This window comes from Lampris incognitus, chromosome 18 (assembly GCF_029633865.1).
Source record: "Lampris incognitus isolate fLamInc1 chromosome 18, fLamInc1.hap2, whole genome shotgun sequence".
In the NCBI taxonomy this organism is placed as follows: domain Eukaryota; kingdom Metazoa; phylum Chordata; class Actinopteri; order Lampriformes; family Lampridae; genus Lampris; species Lampris incognitus.
The window spans coordinates 32,503,971-32,522,412 of NC_079228.1; the positions used below are offsets into that span (position 1 = coordinate 32,503,971).

General features: G+C 40.9%; 2 protein-coding genes across 2 annotated transcripts; one reads left to right on the forward strand and one right to left on the reverse strand.

The window, feature by feature from the left end:
* Positions 1-978: 978 nt before the first annotated feature.
* Positions 979-3,439, reverse strand: polr2k (RNA polymerase II, I and III subunit K). Its single transcript, XM_056298723.1, has 4 exons — positions 3,376-3,439; positions 3,006-3,074; positions 1,750-1,842; positions 979-1,269 (listed from the first exon to the last, which is right to left on the reverse strand). Exons 2-4 carry the CDS (start codon positions 3,064-3,066, stop codon positions 1,247-1,249), a joined length of 177 nt encoding a protein of 58 aa, XP_056154698.1. The 5' UTR covers positions 3,067-3,074; positions 3,376-3,439; the 3' UTR covers positions 979-1,246.
* A 455-nt stretch (positions 3,440-3,894) lies between these two features.
* stk3 (serine/threonine kinase 3 (STE20 homolog, yeast)) lies at positions 3,895-14,857 on the forward strand. The gene is made up of 11 exons (XM_056298280.1): positions 3,895-4,044; positions 4,598-4,678; positions 4,960-5,088; positions 5,538-5,652; positions 6,163-6,327; positions 6,536-6,703; positions 7,234-7,371; positions 12,365-12,490; positions 13,569-13,770; positions 14,312-14,505; positions 14,692-14,857. The coding sequence occupies exons 1-11, from the start codon at positions 4,022-4,024 to the stop codon at positions 14,848-14,850; spliced, it is 1,500 nt and encodes a 499-aa protein (XP_056154255.1). The 5' UTR covers positions 3,895-4,021; the 3' UTR covers positions 14,851-14,857.
* Positions 14,858-18,442: the final 3,585 nt, after the last annotated feature.

An 18,442-nucleotide genomic window follows, 5' to 3' on the forward strand; every position in this document is an offset into this window, starting at 1 on the left:
AACTCTAAATATTAATGTAATGCTGTTTCCCACTGAATACATGATTACTGTGCTCAGTCATTTTAAAAGGTATTTAATTCCTCTAGTGTTTTACAGATTCTAAAACATATTGGTGTGTTTAAATTAACCATGGTTAAGTATCCCAATGTACAGAGCTATTTCATAACATTTATACAATCAAGTTTTTTTATTCAGTTTAACCATTTGTTGAAGTAGTCAAATGATCAATTTATTCTAGTAATTTGCCTCAAGGTTTGCACCAACTTGAGATAAGTATGCGACACCTGCTCTTCAAAATGATAGCAGGTCTTTTCTCAATAATACAAATCTTGGGCCAAAAATCGACCCCACGTCCACAGGCCACCATCGTGGAGCACCAACTCCAATGGTAATGGTGTGGATGACTTCCTAATTAGATATTCTTTTACAAGTTTAGGGACAGATGTCGCTCCCCAGGAGGTCAGAAGAAATGCCTGTGTGACTTCCAGTAGCCAAAAAAGGGACCCGACACAAAGCACCGGAAATGGAAACGAGTTAATCTCGCTGAAAATTTATCATAAAATTATGCACAAATCCAGAACAGCTTGGGCTTGTCGGATACTTCCAGACACATGGCCTGTCAGACCCACACCCCAACCGGAACCAGTGACCACCTGGAGAAAATCCTACCTGACTGCATGGGGTCCCAGATGAAGAAGAGGAGAGATCTTGGCTCATTTGTTGACCAAACGATAATATTTTTATAGGTTTTCCTCATGTAACGGAGAAGTAAAATGATAAACCGTCAAATGATAAACTCCATTGTGTTCCCTTCCAAACGATTTTTAGCTTTTTGGAAAATAGACTCTTCTACCCGTCTACTTATGTTGATAGTACCCCGATTGTTTGGGGAAAGTCGAGTGGTGAATGTGGACCGTTGTGTCGGGTAATACTCAAAAGAGAAAGATACAGGGAAACATTGAGTTCAGTGAAGATCTCATTTTATCATAAACCTTTCATCCATCACAATCAGGTAAAAATGATAAAAGGATAAAAACAGGATAAAAAATGATCAGCACTGACTAATGTAATGGTGCTTTATTAAAAAAAAAAAGAGTCCCGTGTAACCAGAATTAAAAAATGTGTGGCCAAGCCTGGTGTAGGTCAAAGGTTGTGGGGTTACTGCCCTGTTTATTTACAAAGTCATGCACTGCAAAAATAGCACATAACAAAAACACAAACATGATCTGAATGGCGGCCCTCCTGTTCACCGGGCATCGAAAACCACCACTGGAGTGAAAGAGTCAAGGAATTCAACCACATAACCATACCTGTAAATGTAAAAGCAGACCTGTGAAATGCAGCACTATAATACAAAATATACATTTTGGGAAGAGAAAAAAAACAAACATTGATGTGTTTGCCAGTGGATAAATAAAACATCTCCTATCAATGAAAAGTTTCTGTGCCCAAAAACAATTATTAAAGGAAAAAAGGCTGTTGTTCAGTCTCACTTTAGCGACTGTGAGCAGATGGGTGATATCTACCTTAATTCACTGCCACTCTTATTCAGTTTGAAACCAGCTACAAAAGCTGAAAATCGTAAAGTATATATATCATGGCCTTTAAAACTCCTGTGGAAACGTTTCATGTTCATATTATGGTTTATACCATAACATCTTGGTAAAAATCTAAGCTTATGCCCCTTCATAAGCTCCTTACAGAGCTTCCCCATTACACACAAACAGAACAAACCAAGGAGAAGGATACATCTTTTTGTTCTCTTCTTGTACATGATTCTGTAGCCACACTCCCTGCATCGGATGGGATCACGGGCCTTAATTTCATTTTCAGTGTGGCATTCTGAAAGGAAAGAAGGGAAGATAAATATGTCTGTGAAAACTGCTATAAAAAATAAACCAACTAAAGAAGAAATTATTCAGTTATCAAGTGTGAGTTTAACATCTTCTGGGAGCTGTCTGTATTGTGCTATCCTAAATACTGTACAATTTACATTCACTCGTGTACCTTATCACTTATTAAGCACACAATCCCCCCCCCCCCCCCAAAAAAATCGTTCTGAAATACAGGAGAGAGAGAGGTGTAATTTGCTTGATGTACACTACGGGACGTAGTTGCTGTTCATACAAAACACAAAAGTTTCTGTCTTTTCTTATTGTCTCTTTCCTTTACCTATATCCTGTCTCTCATAGATGGGCATTGTAAGGACAGAATGGCACATGTTACACGTACTGGCAGTGCTGTGGCTTTGAATTTTATATTCATCACCGGTATTTTCCTTAATTGTTGGAACTTAATCTTATTCACCTGGTGCACTTGCTAAATCACTCTGGATAGGGGCATCAGCTAAATACCATATTAGGTGTAGATATGTAAATGCGAATGAGGAACTGGGGGAGTTTTATGGACGTTGACGGACCATTTCCATGATCTCACTACAGCTGACTCCTGTACTAAGGCTTGAGAATTCAGAGAATGATTTGTAAAACAAAACCCTCTGATGGATGGTAATCCATCAGGTAAAAACAACCTGTTGACAAGAGATGTTGAAGGAGAATGTAAAGATTAATGAGCAAACAGACCAGTCACTGTTATCCAAATAATAGGAGTAGATCTGGAGCAACTTTTTATGAACGTTTGAATGTTTTTAAAAATTTCAAGAGTCCATACCCTAAATGATTCATGTTGTGGGGACAAAAAGGGCACTGACCCGGTGCTGATGTTTGTCCCTGATATACGCTGGATCTCAGTTTCTTGTGTTTAATAATACAGTTTTGCTTTGTATTTTGATATCGTGCTCCTATCTTTACAGTGCCAGCACCAACCACAATTTTAGATTCTACGTTGGCTCTAGTAAATGTTCCATGGTTTAAATGTGTGTTCTCAAATAAATCATTCTGGGAAGGAAAATCCATTTCCAAAGAAGTTTCTGAGTTTGCATCCAACCATCTCATCGAAGGGTACATTTGGGAGCTTCCCGGACACCTGCATAACATCTACCTTACCTCCGCATATGTAGATCATAGGCTGCTGCTTGGGCGGTTGCAGATCTTTCTGCGTATCCATTATTGATTCTGGCAGAAAAACGAGAAATCAGAAAGTTCTGAGAAATGCCAAACGGTATTAACTGGTATCGAGACCACCGTCGGTTGTGTGGTCAGACAGCTTTAGATCACTGGCTAACGCGACAACGAAGGCAAAGAAAATAGCATGGTGATGCTGATCCGACCAGCTACAACCACTACTACCGACTTCTGCTACCTAGGCAGCTGAAAGACAATGACCATGGGGAATACTCAAAAAATTTCAAATGACACAAAACAGAATAACATATTAAACACCAGAGAGAGACCAAAACTATGGAACATGACCCACCGGTTAAGGAAAGCTAATTGCTAGCTGTTTACGTTCCTTCCCATCGCATGCTGGCGTCATCGCGCATGCGTAAAACCTCTATTGACTTCACAACAAACCGGTTCGCGATAGGTCGAAACCATCCCGTATTTCAATTGGCAATTGGTAAAAACTCGGAACGCGTTTAGTTATCAAAACACACGCTTGATATTATGTAAAAAATAAAAAAAGAATATTGTTTTCTTGCATGCGCATTTGCTGGTTTGTATGATTTAAGTTTTTCGTAAGAACACCTTTTTAGATTTTTTTCTGACATTTTTTTTCTGAAGAAATTAACTAATTTGAATATTGAACACGAAGACAGCACAGATCTATCATGTCAAAAGCTGAAGTACGACTGAAACTCAATTTTCAGCTACCTGCAGAGAAAATGACAGTATTTATAATTGTAGCGATTGTAGGGGCCTGTTGTGTTCTCAGTGCACTCCGACCCATAGAGGGCGCTCGGGTGTAACACGACACGTGTCCGCTCAGAAGAAGACTCGGCTGGCCGACTAGTTTTTGACAACAACGACTTGGTTAAGAATGCTAATATAGTAAATAATCGCCTTAACTATATTATTTCAACGTTATTGAACTGTTTGTTTATTTTCTACATTTATAAATCATGGAACCCTCCGCGCCGAAAAGGTATGCGCAAGTTGGATGTTTTCAAACCTTTTTCGGGCTAATAACTAAGTTAGCTTAGCGGCTATGGAAAAACAGAAGCTTGAGTTCTGCCTTGGCTCGGCTACTTTTTAATGCTTCCATGTTAATTCGCCAAGCTTCAGTTGTTTTTTTTTCTTCAATCAATCAATGTTAAGCTGTGGGGTAATGTTAACAGTTTGCTGTGCTTTTGCGCAAGGCTTAACTTCTGGCTAACCTAGTAGTTGCAGGGACGTTATTTTCTACTGCGATTTTATTTCTCCATTTTTGTGTCCTTTACACTGCACTGAAAGTAAACTAAAAATAAACACTTCGCAGCAAGTTTATTTGTTATCATGTCAGTCAACGGTCATCTAATTGAATAACTGACACTTCTGAGCTCTCTAGTATGTTCATGTTTATCTGAATTGAGTTGTAGAATTCATTTCTTCGACACATGTTGCCTTTTATATCAGTCTCATTTTTCTCAAACTGCACCATCGTACAATTTCGTTATGTTTTTATATTTGTGTCACTCTGTTTTTTCCCACTTTGACAGCAAACTTAAAAAGCTGAGTGAAGACAGTCTGACAAAACAACCGGAAGAAGTGTTTGATGTCCTGGAGAAATTGGGTGAAGGGTGAGAAACTTGTTTTATCTTTTTGCGCCATATAGCCATGCCATCATCATCACCACCACCAAGAAAATGTTGTCCAGTGGATTGCTATTGGTAATTTACCGACCCGGATTTTAACAGTTGAATCAGTTAATTGCCATTGAGAAAGTCAACAAAACATTTAGCTCATTCCACAATGTTTTGCTGTTTGAAGAAGAGGCGTTTCTTTCAAAGTATTTTTAAAATGGTTTGCCAACTCATTGTGTCCAAATGTGTTTATGTAATCTGTGTTTTTGTGTGTGTAGTTCCTATGGAAGCGTGTTCAAGGCCATCCACAAGGAGTCAGGTCAGGTGGTGGCCATCAAGCAGGTTCCTGTTGAGTCGGACCTGCAGGAGATTATCAAGGAGATCTCCATCATGCAACAGTGTGACAGGTAGGGAAAGAATTCATTGTTCCTCCAACATTTTCTTACAAGAAGTGGGCCTCCAGCGCTGGCGAGAGGTCATTACCGCAAAGGAATGTTAAACTGTTTTGAAAATACGTAGAATTATTGTCACAAACACAATTGACTTTTATGGTATTCATTTTTTAGAATGTATGTTTGTAATGCATTACAATCTGTTTTTAGCTCTAAAACTGTATATGAAATCTTTCCCCAACACCCACCCCAGCAAAACAAAAATAGGAAAGTACTTATTGCTTGTGACAATATTGTGCTGTTTTGATTTTTTTTTTAAATTTTTAAAATATGCTGAAAAATGTGTTACTACCACGACTCAAGTGCATACTGTTCTGGGATGATTTGATCTTTACAGCAAATTGTTTCACTTCTTCTGTCTTGCTCATAAACGGAACTTGAGTTTGTGTTTCATTTCTGCTTAGTCCTTATGTGGTGAAGTACTATGGCAGTTACTTCAAAAACACAGACCTTTGGATTGTCATGGAATACTGTGGAGCTGGCTCTGTCTCTGACATCATCAGACTGCGCAACAAAACAGTGGGTGCTTCATTCATGACAGCAGTATGACAAGATACTAGCATTACTTCCTCCCTAACCAGACATTGTTTGTTTTTGTTCTTTCTTTCTTGCTTGTTGTGTGTCATTGACAGTAGACATGTTTCCAAATTGGTATCATTAGGATTTTATTCACACTACTTTAGGTATTGCTTTTGGATACTGATATTCTTACTGATGCTGTACTCCTGAATTTTGTGGGGGAGCATGAAAAGAATAGCCAGTACTTTTATTATTGTGGGGAAACTCAAAAACAATCTCGTGGCTCATGAAGACATTTGGTTAGAATATTATCATAGCTTGTCTCATGGAAGGAAACTTAATTAGCTTTTGCCGCCACCTACACATGTGATGTAAATTATTTGTCTTAGGCTTATGCCACCATGCTTTGTGAGATGTCCATAGTAAATCCTATAATTCATATTCTGTAGTGCTGCAATTTCCAGTGTCTTCGGGGATTTCAAATAGTTTTTGTCTCCACCGTCACCTCAGCTTACAGAGGATGAGATCGCCACTATCCTGAAATCTACGCTGAAGGGTTTGGAGTACCTCCACTTCATGAGAAAGATCCACAGGGACATCAAGGCAGGAAACATCCTGCTCAATACAGAGGGACACGCCAAACTGGCTGACTTTGGAGTGGCCGGACAACTGACTGTAATGTCCTAGCTCCTATTGTTGACTTTAAAGTAGTAATGGGGAGCTATAATGAGGAAGCCAATGTCTTTTATCCTTTACAATATTGTCCTATTTTTAAGAGAGGGCATAGAATGTCATTTTATCTTGAGATGGGCTGTAAAAGCCAGTAGATTGAATCTGTGTAACTGGCTGCGTGATGGAATCACCTTTTTATCTATCACTTTAGGACACCATGGCAAAACGAAACACTGTGATCGGTACTCCTTTCTGGATGGCGCCTGAGGTGATTCAGGAGATTGGCTACAACTGTGTGGCTGACATCTGGTCCCTGGGCATCACATCTATAGAAATGGCAGAGGGGAAGCCCCCTTACGCTGACATCCACCCCATGAGAGTGAGTCATAAGGCCTGGCTGGTGAAAAAGATGGGTTATGAAATTTTAACTCCCCTTATGGTGAGAGATGGATGGGATGTTTAGATTTGAGCTGATTTGAAGATGTGTTTTAGGTTTGAAGAGTTAAAATATCTGCTATAAAATCTCTCTTGCCCCCCACTTTTGCTCTCCATGTTGTTGTTTGCAGCTCCACTAAGCTCTTTTTTTGTTTAATTCAACACTGCAAATGAGAAGATAAATGGAAACGTCAGAACAGCTGAAATATTGGGAAAAAGGCTTATATGCTTGGTTAAAGTGGAAAAAGTTCAGTACCCAATAAAGAGAGATGGAAATGGTATCTTTAAATTTCTCTAATTGCAAGTTGTCTTATCCTTCCTGCACTCAGGAAGATTCTTTTATTACTCAAAACCAGCCAATGGTAATGTGGCTGATTCAAGTTTTAATTTTTTTGACTTCTCTAAACTTTGCTTAAAATTTTGATGAACACATGACTATTTGCTCAATTTTCTTCATTCTTTCTGTTCCATTAGGCCATCTTCATGATCCCCACTAACCCTCCTCCGACATTCAGAAAGCCAGAGCTTTGGACAGACGATTTCACAGACTTTGTTAAAAAGTGTCTGGTGAAGAACCCAGAGCAGAGAGCAACCGCCACACAACTCTTACAGGTTAGAGGAAACGCATGTACACATGCACTGCCTGTTTCAGTCTCTCTCTCCCTCTCTCTTTTCTCTCTCTCACCATCAGCGGTCACTCGGGGTCGAATATGACTGTCCTCCGTCTAGGTCCTTGTAGGTCTTCAGGTGGGCATAGAGGCCTGGAGCCGCATATTTGGGGGTAATGTGGGCAAGGGTGAAGTGGTTGAGGATGTGGTTTGGGCCTTTCTGGTAACTCGTTCCTTTCTGAGTCTGCGCTTGTTTTCAGCAGCACAGTAGAGGTAATGGTTGTAGCACCCGGCACCCTCATGGACAGCCAGTCTCCAGGTCTCCCTGCTGCTTGTTCCCACATGTTAAGGTTGATGCCAGACCTTCTTTTTTTTTGTCTGGATTTTTCCTCCTTTTTCTCCCCAATTGTTTCTGGCCAATAACCCCATTCTTCCGAGCGATCCAAATCGCTGCTCCACCCCCTCTGCCGAGCCGGGGAGGGCTGCAGACTACCACATGCCTCCGATACATGTGGCGTCGCCAGCCGCTTCTTTTCAGCTGACAGTGAGGAGTTTCACCAGGAGGCTGTAGCGTGTGAGAGGATCATCCCATTCCGCCCAGTTAGACATGTGGAGGACATGGCCAGTCCATCTCAGCTGATTTGGTGCAATGGTGGCAGGTACTGTAGGCATGTTGGCCTCCTCGAGGATGCTGAAATTGGTGCATTTATCCTCCCAGCTGATCTTAAGGATCTTCATGAGGCATCGCTGTTGGTATGCCTTGAGTGCCTGCTGTATGTAGTCCAAGTTTCTGACCCATACAGTAGGGTGGGCAGCGCTAGCACTTTGTACACCAAAATATTCATTCTGGCCTGAAGATCGCGGTTTTCAAAAACCCTTTTACTCAATCTTGAGGAGGAAGAGGAGGAGAGAAGGCTGCCAAGATAAGGGAACTGTTCCACGTTTTCGAGTCTGGTGTTGTCCACAGAGATGGATGGGGGCAGAGCAGGCATATTTCTGTTGTGTCGGGGTTGGTAGAGGGCATGGGTCTTTTTTATGTTAATGGCCAGGCCAAGCTGCTTGTATGCCTTTTCAAAGGCATCCAGTATGCTCTGTAGTTCCTCTTCTACGAGTGACACTAAGGTGTTGTCATCAGCATACTGCAGCTGTATGATGGATTTACCTTTAGCCCTGAATCTGTTAATATTCAGAAGATTCCCATCAGTCCTGTACATGAATTTGACTCCGTGAGGTAGATTGGGACCCACGAGGTGGAGAATGGTGGCAATGAAGACAGAGAGCAGAGTTGGGGCAATGCCACAGCCTTGTTAAACTCCTGTGTGGACCTTGAAGGACTCTGTCTCATCTCCATAACTGCCGAGTACTCTAGCTGATATATTGTCACGCAGTAGTCATAGTACTGTGATATATTTGTCAGGGCAGCCTATTTTTGACAGAACTAGCCAGAGGGCTTGGCGGTCTACGGAATCGAAAGCGTTGGTTAAGTCTAAGAAGGCCATGCACAATGGTTGATTCTGTTCCTGGGCTTTTTTTGGACTTGGCGAGCAGTAAAAATCCTGTTCGTGGTGCCTCTGTAAGGACAAAAACCGCTCTGGGATTCTGGCAGAAGTTCTTCTGATATTGGGAAGAGTTTGTTGGCCAAGAACCTAGCCAGGGCTTTCCCTGTAGTGGAAAGCAAGGAAATGCTACAGTAGTTTCCGCACTCAAGCTTTGCCCCTTTCTTTAAGTTGCACTGGGATTTCCTCTTTTTCCCATATTTTAACTAGCAGGGCATGTTTATGTTTGAGGAGAGACTGATGCAAGGTACTAAACACCAGAGTGATGATCACTGCAGATGAATGCTGGACTGACCACCGCCTTATCCGCTCCACTCTGTCCATCCAACTTCACTGGAAAAGAAGGGTGCAGTAAAAGCAGAGCCGCCCAAAGGTCAAACTCAAAAGACTTGCTGATACCTCCTCTCATCAACAGTTTCAGGCCATGCTCTGTACATTTTTTAATGCATATGTTTCTTTATAAAAACAAACAGCAATGAAATCTTTGACAAAGTTTTTAAATAAAGCTAATTGCAACAGTTTTCCTTTCAAGAGTCTAAATTCAGTATCGCTGACCGAAGGAATTCAGTCCATTTCTTCACAGCTGGTGTTACAAACTAAATTCTTCACCTTTTTTTTTTAACAGACATTGTAACACTTTCTTTAATATTGTGTTATTAAAAAAACACTCCAGGGCAAAATCAAAATTAAAACTCAAACTTGATAGCACTGAAACAGGGCTATGCCGTAACAGACCCCCCCACCAAATCAAAGAAACCAAGCAAAAAATACTCAGACACCACCCCCACTACATCCCACTCCACACTCCACACCATTCAACCAAAATCCAACTTCACCCTCCCTCCCTCCCCAATCACAATAAAAGTGCTCCCTTCCAAAAATCCACTAATAAACTCTTCTTCACTAACATAACTATACAATATATTAACACCTCTTTCCATTATACTTTAAGAAATATTCCACATCTCAGCTTTCCCGCTTTTCATAGTGGGCTACATTCCTCCTTAGCTTGACAGCAAACCTTGCATGGCTTAAAACATAATTTCATAAATTAACATTACATCCTTTCATTTTACCAGTCACCCCAAACAACTACAGTTCTCTCCATTCCATTCTCTCACTAAACCCACCTCTCCCAATATCTACTTATTAAATCCTTCATTTTCAACATGCATCCCTCCAGCTCACAGCATTCAACAAACTCATGCATAAATGTTTCAACTCCCACACCACACACATCACATTCTTTCTTCACATTCACATCAAACTTACTAATTGTTGAATTATTGAACACCCTATTGTGCCATAATAAAAAGTCAAAATTCTCACATTCAGCATTGTTCCATTTCACTCTCAGATTCCTCTATATCAAGTGGAATGGTAGTGCAGTGGTTAACGCGGTCACCTCACAGCAAGAAGGTCCTGGGTTCGAGCCCCGGGGTTGTCCAACCTTCGGGGTTGTCCCGGGTCGTCCTTTGTGTAGAGTTTGCATGTTCTCCCCGTGTCTGCGTAGGTTCCCTCCAAGTGCTCCGGTTTTCTCCCACAGTCCAAAGACATGTAGGTCAGGTGAATCGGCCGTACTAAATTGTTCCTTGGGGGTGTGTGTGGGGGTGTGTGTGTGTGGGGGGGCGGGCCCTGCCCTGTGATGGCCTGGCGGCCTGTCCAGGGTGTCTCCCCGCCTGCCGCCCAACGACTGCTGGGATAGGCTCCAGCATCCCTGAGAGCAGGATAAGCGGTTTGGATAATGAATGGATGGATTCCTCCATAACCTTCCTACATCCATCTCATTCATAACCCTTTCCCACACTTTCTCTGCACTTTCTCTCTTCTTTCCCTCTTAATTATCTATAATCACTCTCGTTTTCACACTCATCAGACTCACTCTCCTCTCTCCTTCTCCCACATACATTTCAATCTCTCCTTCCTCATCCAACACAGCCTCTCTCTCAATCATACTGACCCATTCTCAGTACATTAATGCTCAAGAAGTATCCAGATGATATTGAAAGCCACTAGGATATGCTCAGGACTGCAATCACTGGCATCTGTAAAACCACTCTTGCTTGTATAAAAAAACAAAACACTCTTGGACATAAGATGAAGCACCACTAACATTGGCTTGCTGAGAATGACCTGGAAATCCAATGGTTGATCAACATCAAGAGGCAAGCCTTTACCATCTGGCAGAATGATGTCAACTGCGAAAATAAACAAGCTGCCCATGCAAGAGCAAAGTCAGCCATCCAAAGCCGGGCCAGGGAATTGAAGAACCAGTGGTGGATGAAGAAGGCCCTTGAGATCCAGCACCTTGCAAATGCTGGGGTCAACAGAGGCTTCTTCAGTGCTACTAAAGCAATATTCGGCCCCAGCCACCACCGTCTAACCCCCTTTTGCTCCAAAGATGGGCACACACTGCTAACAGACAACGAGTCAGTCAAAGAGAGGCGGAAAGAGCACTACCAGGACCTTTTAAACTGGGACTCTAGCCCTGAGATGGATGCCCTCCAACAACTCCTCAACAATCCAAAGAGGAGGACATGGCAGCACCACCTAGTCTAAGAGAAGTCCAGGATGCCATCAGGAAGATGAAAATCAACAAGGCTGCTGGTCCTGATGGAATACCAGCAGAAGTACTGAGGGCGGGTGGACCTACATTCCTCAGACGCACACACACACACACACACACACACACAGACACACCCTCTCTCATGCCCCTTTTACACTAAGCTCTCAACCAGCATTAGACACGTGTTGAGCGTTGGTGTAAAAAGCTTTTCCCATGATTTTCAGTAACTGTGATTAATAACTGCGAATTTCATTTATCTCACATAAAACAGCAGCTATGGTTGCAGATGGCAAAGTTGTTTTTTTTTTAGATGCAAATGTTTGAGGAAATAATTTTACTTAAAACAATTGAGATTTGTCCGCGGTGGTGTAGCGAGCTAAGCATCGGCTTTGTGTCGATGCAGTTGCCCACTGGGGACCGGGGTTCGCGCCCCGGTCTCGTCAGATCCGACTATGGCCAGACTAGAGGAAGCAGCAATAATTGGCAACGCTGTCTTCGAGAGGGGGGTGGCGGAGTCGGCTTGTGTTCGTCAAATGAATGCATCTCTGTGTGTGTCGGAAAAAGCAGTGGTTCGGCCTGGAGGCGCCTTGTCACGAAAGTGGCGAGATGTCTCCTTCGAGACTGCCAGCCGGAGAGATGCAGTTGGCGAATGCATGCAGTACAAGGGTGGGTGTTTGAACTAAAATAGGGATCGATTGGCCACTAAATTGGGAGAAAAAGGGGGGGGGGATAAATAAATAAACAACTAAACTAATTGAGATTTATGGCTTTGGCCTTAGAATGTGGTTGGATTTTAGTATACCCTAATACTGACCTTACTAAATGATCAAAGCTTGAACGCACAACAATCTTCCTTGCTGTTTGTGTCAATCCAGCACCCATTCATCAGCCAGGCCAAGCCTGTGACCATCCTGAGGGACCTGATCACTGAAGCCATGGAAATGAAAGCCAAGAGACAACAGGAACAGCAGAGAGAGCTGGAGGAAGAGGATGATAACTCTGTATGTATTACAGGATGTTGCCAACAAGGTTCTTATAGTCATGGAAAACTGTAGCCACGTGTTATTTTTCCATAAACCTTGGTTTTATGGAATTTGAAACTTTCTGATTTTACCAGGCATGAGGAAAAAGATTCCCTGGCTTTATATCTGAATCCCTGTTCGAAGGAAGGGCAACCTTTATGTTACATATCCTGTTTTTTCCAGTGCTATGGCATGGTTTTGACTAGCCAAATTAAGATTTAGATTGTTCATTAAGTATTAAAACAAATATAAATATTTGAATATAAATTCAGGCAAATATTGATCATGGAAGTTGAACAGCACGTTATGAAGTAGTCAAAGTTTTAGCAGAAATGATTGGGAACTGCCTTCAAGATAGTGTTTCCATATTCATACAATGCAGTTGTGTTAACCAAGCAGATTGTAATATTAGAAATAGTATATAACTTTGGTCAGGTTATAGTGCTCAAGGCATAACAAATTATTAATTGCTTGTTGAAAGTGTCACACTTATTGTAGTGCTGAAATACAAATCTCACCCAAATTGCTTTGCATTTACCCAGAAGACAAAGAAATAACATTCATCATATTGATTATCTTAGGAGTGTATTTTAATAGATTTATTACATATCTTAACATCGGTTACAATCTCAAAACAAACCTTTTTTTTCAACTTCAGACACATGGTCAAAACTTCTGTTGGAAGACATTTTGAATACTTTTTGAATGCCTGAAGTAAAATAAGGGCACCCTATTTTGCAAACTATTTCTACTTAAAAGTATTTTAAAAGGGTCTAGTATAGTAAATTGAGTCTACTTCAAATAGTTCGAATTTTCATTGGCTGCTTGTCTGCTGTGCTTTTTGAATGCTGTTAATTTTGCAAAACATTCAAAAAGCACAGGAGCCAATGATGATCTAGCCATTGTTATGAAAGTAAAACAAGAATTTACAAGAAATATGATTTCTTGCATCTCATAAAGACTTCTTCACTTTGGCTCCACTCCCAATAATATTGTAAGACCTGTAATGCCTTTCAAGAAAGCATCCACTAGATGGCGTACATCTTGTGTTCTCAAGGAGGAGGAGACTGAGGTAGATTCTCACACCATGGTGAAGTCGGGCTCTGAGGGAGCAGGTACCATGCGGGCCACCAGCACCATGAGTGACGGGGCCCAGACCATGATTGAACACGGCAGCACCATGCTGGAGTCGGACCTAGGCACCATGGTCATCAATAGTGATGATGAAGAGGAGGAGGAAGACCAGGGATCTATGAGGAGTGAGAACTGACTTTACGTTATTGTATAATGTCTTTATGGGTCGGTATAGAGGGTAAATTTTGAGAGTGGAAAACCTTGGATCGATATTCATGGACTGCACATGATCAAAATTCAGCCGTAACAAGTGGCACCAGTTGTAACAAATCAATCAAGTTGCATTTTTTTTATCCCTACAAGTCTTCAAAATAACCTCCATAATTTACCTCTCAATTATATTCAAAATGTAATCAAGTCATCTGGGACCATTTCATGCCATTTTCTTCAGCTGTTCTGTAAAGTTGTTGACAAATACGGTAAAATCACCAAAACCAATACCCCTCTGAGTGAAGTAATAAGCTTATCTCCAGTCATTCTACGATATTCTCTGTTTATCCATCTGCCTCAAAAAAATATTTTAATTGAAAAAAGATAATCCTCTCACAAAGAACTGTGCTTAATGGATTATGTAAAAAAAAAAACCCCACAAATGACAGAATAATGTCAGAATAGTATTTTTTTCACATCTCTGCATTTTTTATTACATGCCTTTCTCCTCTGCAGGGCATGCCACGCCCCAGCAGCCTATACGCCCATCCTTCATGGACTATTTTGACAAGCAGGACTCTAACAAGGCAGCCCAGCAGCAGGAGAACTACAACCACAACCAGCCCCAGGAGCAGCCTGGGTACCACATCCAGGCAAAGAACGTCTTCCCCGACAACTGGAAGGTGCCCCAGGATGGAGACTTTGAGTTTGTGAGTATCATCTCCCTGCAGTTTGTAGTCATTGATTTGAATTAAAGTAAATGCAAATATAACTTGAAAGAAAAAGTTCTGAGATGGAAATTTTGAGTTTCGTTTACATTTTTATTTGGCATACCGCTTTCCTTTTCAACTGTGTGTGTGCTTGTGTGTTTATTTACACATATGTCCACCAACCAGTTGAAGAGTCTGGACTTTGAGGAACTGCAGATGCGACTGAGTGCCCTGGACCCCATGATGGAGCGGGAGATTGAGGAGCTAAGGCAGCGCTACACAGCCAAAAGGCAGCCCATCCTGGATGCAATGGATGCCAAAAAACGACGGCAACAGAACTTCTGAAAGTGCTCCCCTCTGTTCTTCTCAACCCTAGCTGGGGTTTCCCCAAAACCATCTACTTGGCACTGAAGTCATCTCTGTCTCACAGAGTCAGGAGAACTAGGATGACCTCGGTGCTGTTTTATGGAACTCCAGTGCTGTTCTGACTTGCTGCTGACTGACTTCTAAGTTATTTTTAACAAAGAAAGAGAGGACAGCTAGCCTTCATGGTGGTCTCTGGAAGTCATTAGGAGTCCTTTTCCAAAGGGACATCCATTTTGTCTCTTCCTCTGTCTTTTTGGTCCACGTCATTGAAATCCACAGCCACAGGCCTTGTTTCTTGGTCTGGAACTACGTATCTGAGCTCAAAGAAATCCAGTCTCAGCCTTCTGCTCCATCACTGGACAGGTGGTGAAGACAAGCCTGTCTTGTCCATCTACCGTACCAGTCTCAGCAGTTGGGGTAGAGTCCCTTCTCCATGTACTATAAATGCCCCCCACTCCCGCAGAACTAAACCTTGAACAAAACCTTGGCTGTCATATTTACTTAGTCATGAACTGCACCACCGCTGTCCTTTGCCATATTGCTCTTCATTAAATGGCAGTTCTGTTTCCTGGAGTACTTTATGGGAACCACCTAAGGAAGAATATCCACTGTGACAGCCAGGCCCACATTTCACCAAGCCATTAGCAACAGCAGCAGGGGTACACGGAAAGGTGGTCGATGACCAGTGATCTTTTTCTCTCTCTTAAACATTTTTTCTTTTGTTGTAAATACGGTCTATATAACCAAGTTGGAAATGCCCGCAACAAATGCTATGCAGGTTTGCCCATGACCAAAGACAATCATTGATGATGATGATGAGGATGATGATGATGATGGTGGTGGTGATGAAGTTGTTGACAATGCCTTAAAGTCTTGGAAACCTGGTTTTCAAAAAAAAGCAATGTAATTAAAATAACCCTATTAGTTGGATGGTTACACCCATTTCCAAACCAGGGAAACAATAAAGTGGATTGTAAAAGCGGTAATGTATGTCAAAATGGTTTGGATGGCGAAAAGGAGAGCATCATGCATGTCTTCATTTGTTCGTGGACCATAAAATTTAACTTGATTTTCTTGTTTTTCCATTTATTCAAATGGTTTTCTTTTTTTCTGCATCTTGACTTGGGCCCCATCGTTCAGTGTTCTCTTTTCTTCGTGCCTCATAACGCCTATCTCCCAGTTCCCTTTGCACCTCCGGGTTAGACTTCCCCTGCTGTTCTTCATGGATTAACAATCAGACTCAGCAAATATTTATTCTCCAATCAGGAAGAAAATCCATCCAATGTTTTACAAAAAAAAACAACACATATTTTGGATTTAGAATTATAGGATTGGGCAGTTATTTGTTATACTAAAACAATCTGAAGAGACAGTAATATGATTCAGCATCCGGTTTTGAGTCATTCTCAGGCTGTTATTAGGCTCTAATACTTTCAACTCAATTAATTTTTTGAGGTTGTTTTGAACTACAGTAGATTCAGATTTTTTCCCTCGTGTTCCTGAAAGCTTTTGACCTTATGAAGTCAGATTAGCACCAAAATTGACATTTTTATGTTAAAAATTGATTGAATATTTGTTTAAATTGCACAGGAGATAATTTGGAATGGGTTGTTCCATGCTTCACATTATTACAGTACCAAACTGTTCTTCCACTAACTGATATGCTAATTTTCCCCTTGTATTGGTGCTATCAATAAATGATTATTAATTAAAGAAATAACTAAGGCAACAAATACAACGCCCTATGTCCCCTGTATCATGTTTGGTACGCACAAACTTATCTGCTCCGATAAGTGTTTCTTTTTGTTGTTGTTATTGTTTGTTTTTGGTTTATTTTTAATGATTATCGGTGATGTCTTTTAGGCCTTAAGGTTCATAAGTCTTAATTGTCAATTAGAGCCTTATTGGTCACCCCTTTAATGAAGCCATACAAATTGTAATGTGTCATAAAGGCCATTGTTCCATCAGCTGTAACACATTATTTCTCTTATGAAGGAAACTAGAAGTTGCTCCATCGGGACTCATAAAGTGTGGTTTTTGATGTTGGACATTTTGAGCTACCTTTTCAACGGCTGTATTTAAAGTGAATAATCACTACCTTTATTACACTATAATCAATGTTTGCCTACAGGAAAGTGCTTTGCCCTTTTGCCTGTAGGTTTCTGTATTGCGATTACACTTACAAAAGTTAAAGAAAAGGTTCGCCTCTCTTGACCTCAGACCTCATTAAAATGCTGTCAGGGATCATTTAGAGTTGTTGACAAAAAATGTAATGATTATTTCAGTATTGAGAGACTAGCCCTCTGCTGAATCTTGGTATATCAGAATCAGAATCATGTTTTTCGGCCATGTAGGTTTGCACATACATGGAATTTGACTCCATAGATATATCATGGTTTTTGAGGCCCCATTGAACTGTGTTGGACTGCTTGGGGGGGAGATGAGGCAAAGTCGTAACTTCCTCAATACCAAAGAGATCCGTGAAGTTTTGTCTGTTTGATTCTGAATGAATATGACAAAGTATTAATGAGGCCTGGGTAAAAAAGGAAATCGAACCCATCCTTTAATATTGTCTTGATAGGATGGTTTAGCCCACAAATATGAAATAATACAATGACACTGTATACTTTAATTAGACCTATTAAACTAACAAACTGTCTCTTATCTAATGTTAAAGGTTCTTGACACTTCAACCTGAATGTGTTACATTATCTTGTTCTGTTCTTTGAGTTTTTACCCCTCTTTGGATTTATGCTTTCCTGCATTCAACATCATGGGACCAGGCTGACCAATGCTCTCACAGAAATCCTTAACATTCTCATCATGAATTTATTTTGTTACAAACTCTCAAATGTCATTCACTCTGTGCTGAAGCCTGCAGTGCATTGGCAACTTACAAGCATTTTGCTTATTTATTGAATGTTTCCAAGCTTTTTCTTTTTCTTTTTTTTTCTTTTTTTGGCACTGGTTTAAATATAGGAGCTGGTTTGGCTGTTTATATTTTGGCCCTTTGTCAAATATGTGGCTTGATTTATGCTTGTTTCTAGGCTATGCATGTTTATAATTATGTTTGCTGTGTAGTAGAATAATGTATCATATTGAACTGCACAGATAGTGCTGTCAACTTGGAGGCTGTCTTTTTCCCTTTTCTTTTTTTGAACAGAAATTATATTTGCTCTGTACAACGAAATACCCATTTGAAAGACATGGAAACCCCACTAGCAACAATTTGTCATCTATGAAAAAGCCTGTTCATGTACGAGATGATATCAGTTATTCTACATTTTTCCCCCCACTAGATGTTAGGATTGTGGTGAAGAGTGGAATGTAACCATATGTTTAAAACTAATTTATTCTCTTTTGTTCGTTATATTGAGTTTTTAAAAGGTGTAAGTAATAAAGGATCCATAAAGGCAAAAGAACCGCATGAAACGCCTTGTGTGTTTTAGACTCCCCCCCCCCCCCCCGGGACGCTGAACCGCTACCGGAAGTGTGGTGATGCAGAAGCAGCTGGGCTTTTAAATTCTGATATTTTTCCAACGCGTGAAATATAAAGGATCTCCCCGCTGAG

Coding starts and splice junctions, on each gene's coding strand:
- polr2k (XM_056298723.1), bottom strand. CDS start 3,066: ATGGATACGCAGAAAGATCTGCAACCGCCCAAGCAGCAGCCTATGATC. Junction 1,843..3,005: donor TATGATCTACATATGCGGAG/GTAAGGTAGATG, acceptor CTTTCCTTTCAG/AATGCCACACTGAAAATGAA. Junction 1,270..1,749: donor CAAGAAGAGAACAAAAAGAT/GTATCCTTCTCC, acceptor CTTTCACTCCAG/TGGTGGTTTTCGATGCCCGG.
- stk3 (XM_056298280.1), top strand. CDS start 4,022: ATGGAACCCTCCGCGCCGAAAAG. Junction 5,653..6,162: donor TCAGACTGCGCAACAAAACA/GTGGGTGCTTCA, acceptor CCGTCACCTCAG/CTTACAGAGGATGAGATCGC. Junction 6,704..7,233: donor CTGACATCCACCCCATGAGA/GTGAGTCATAAG, acceptor CTGTTCCATTAG/GCCATCTTCATGATCCCCAC.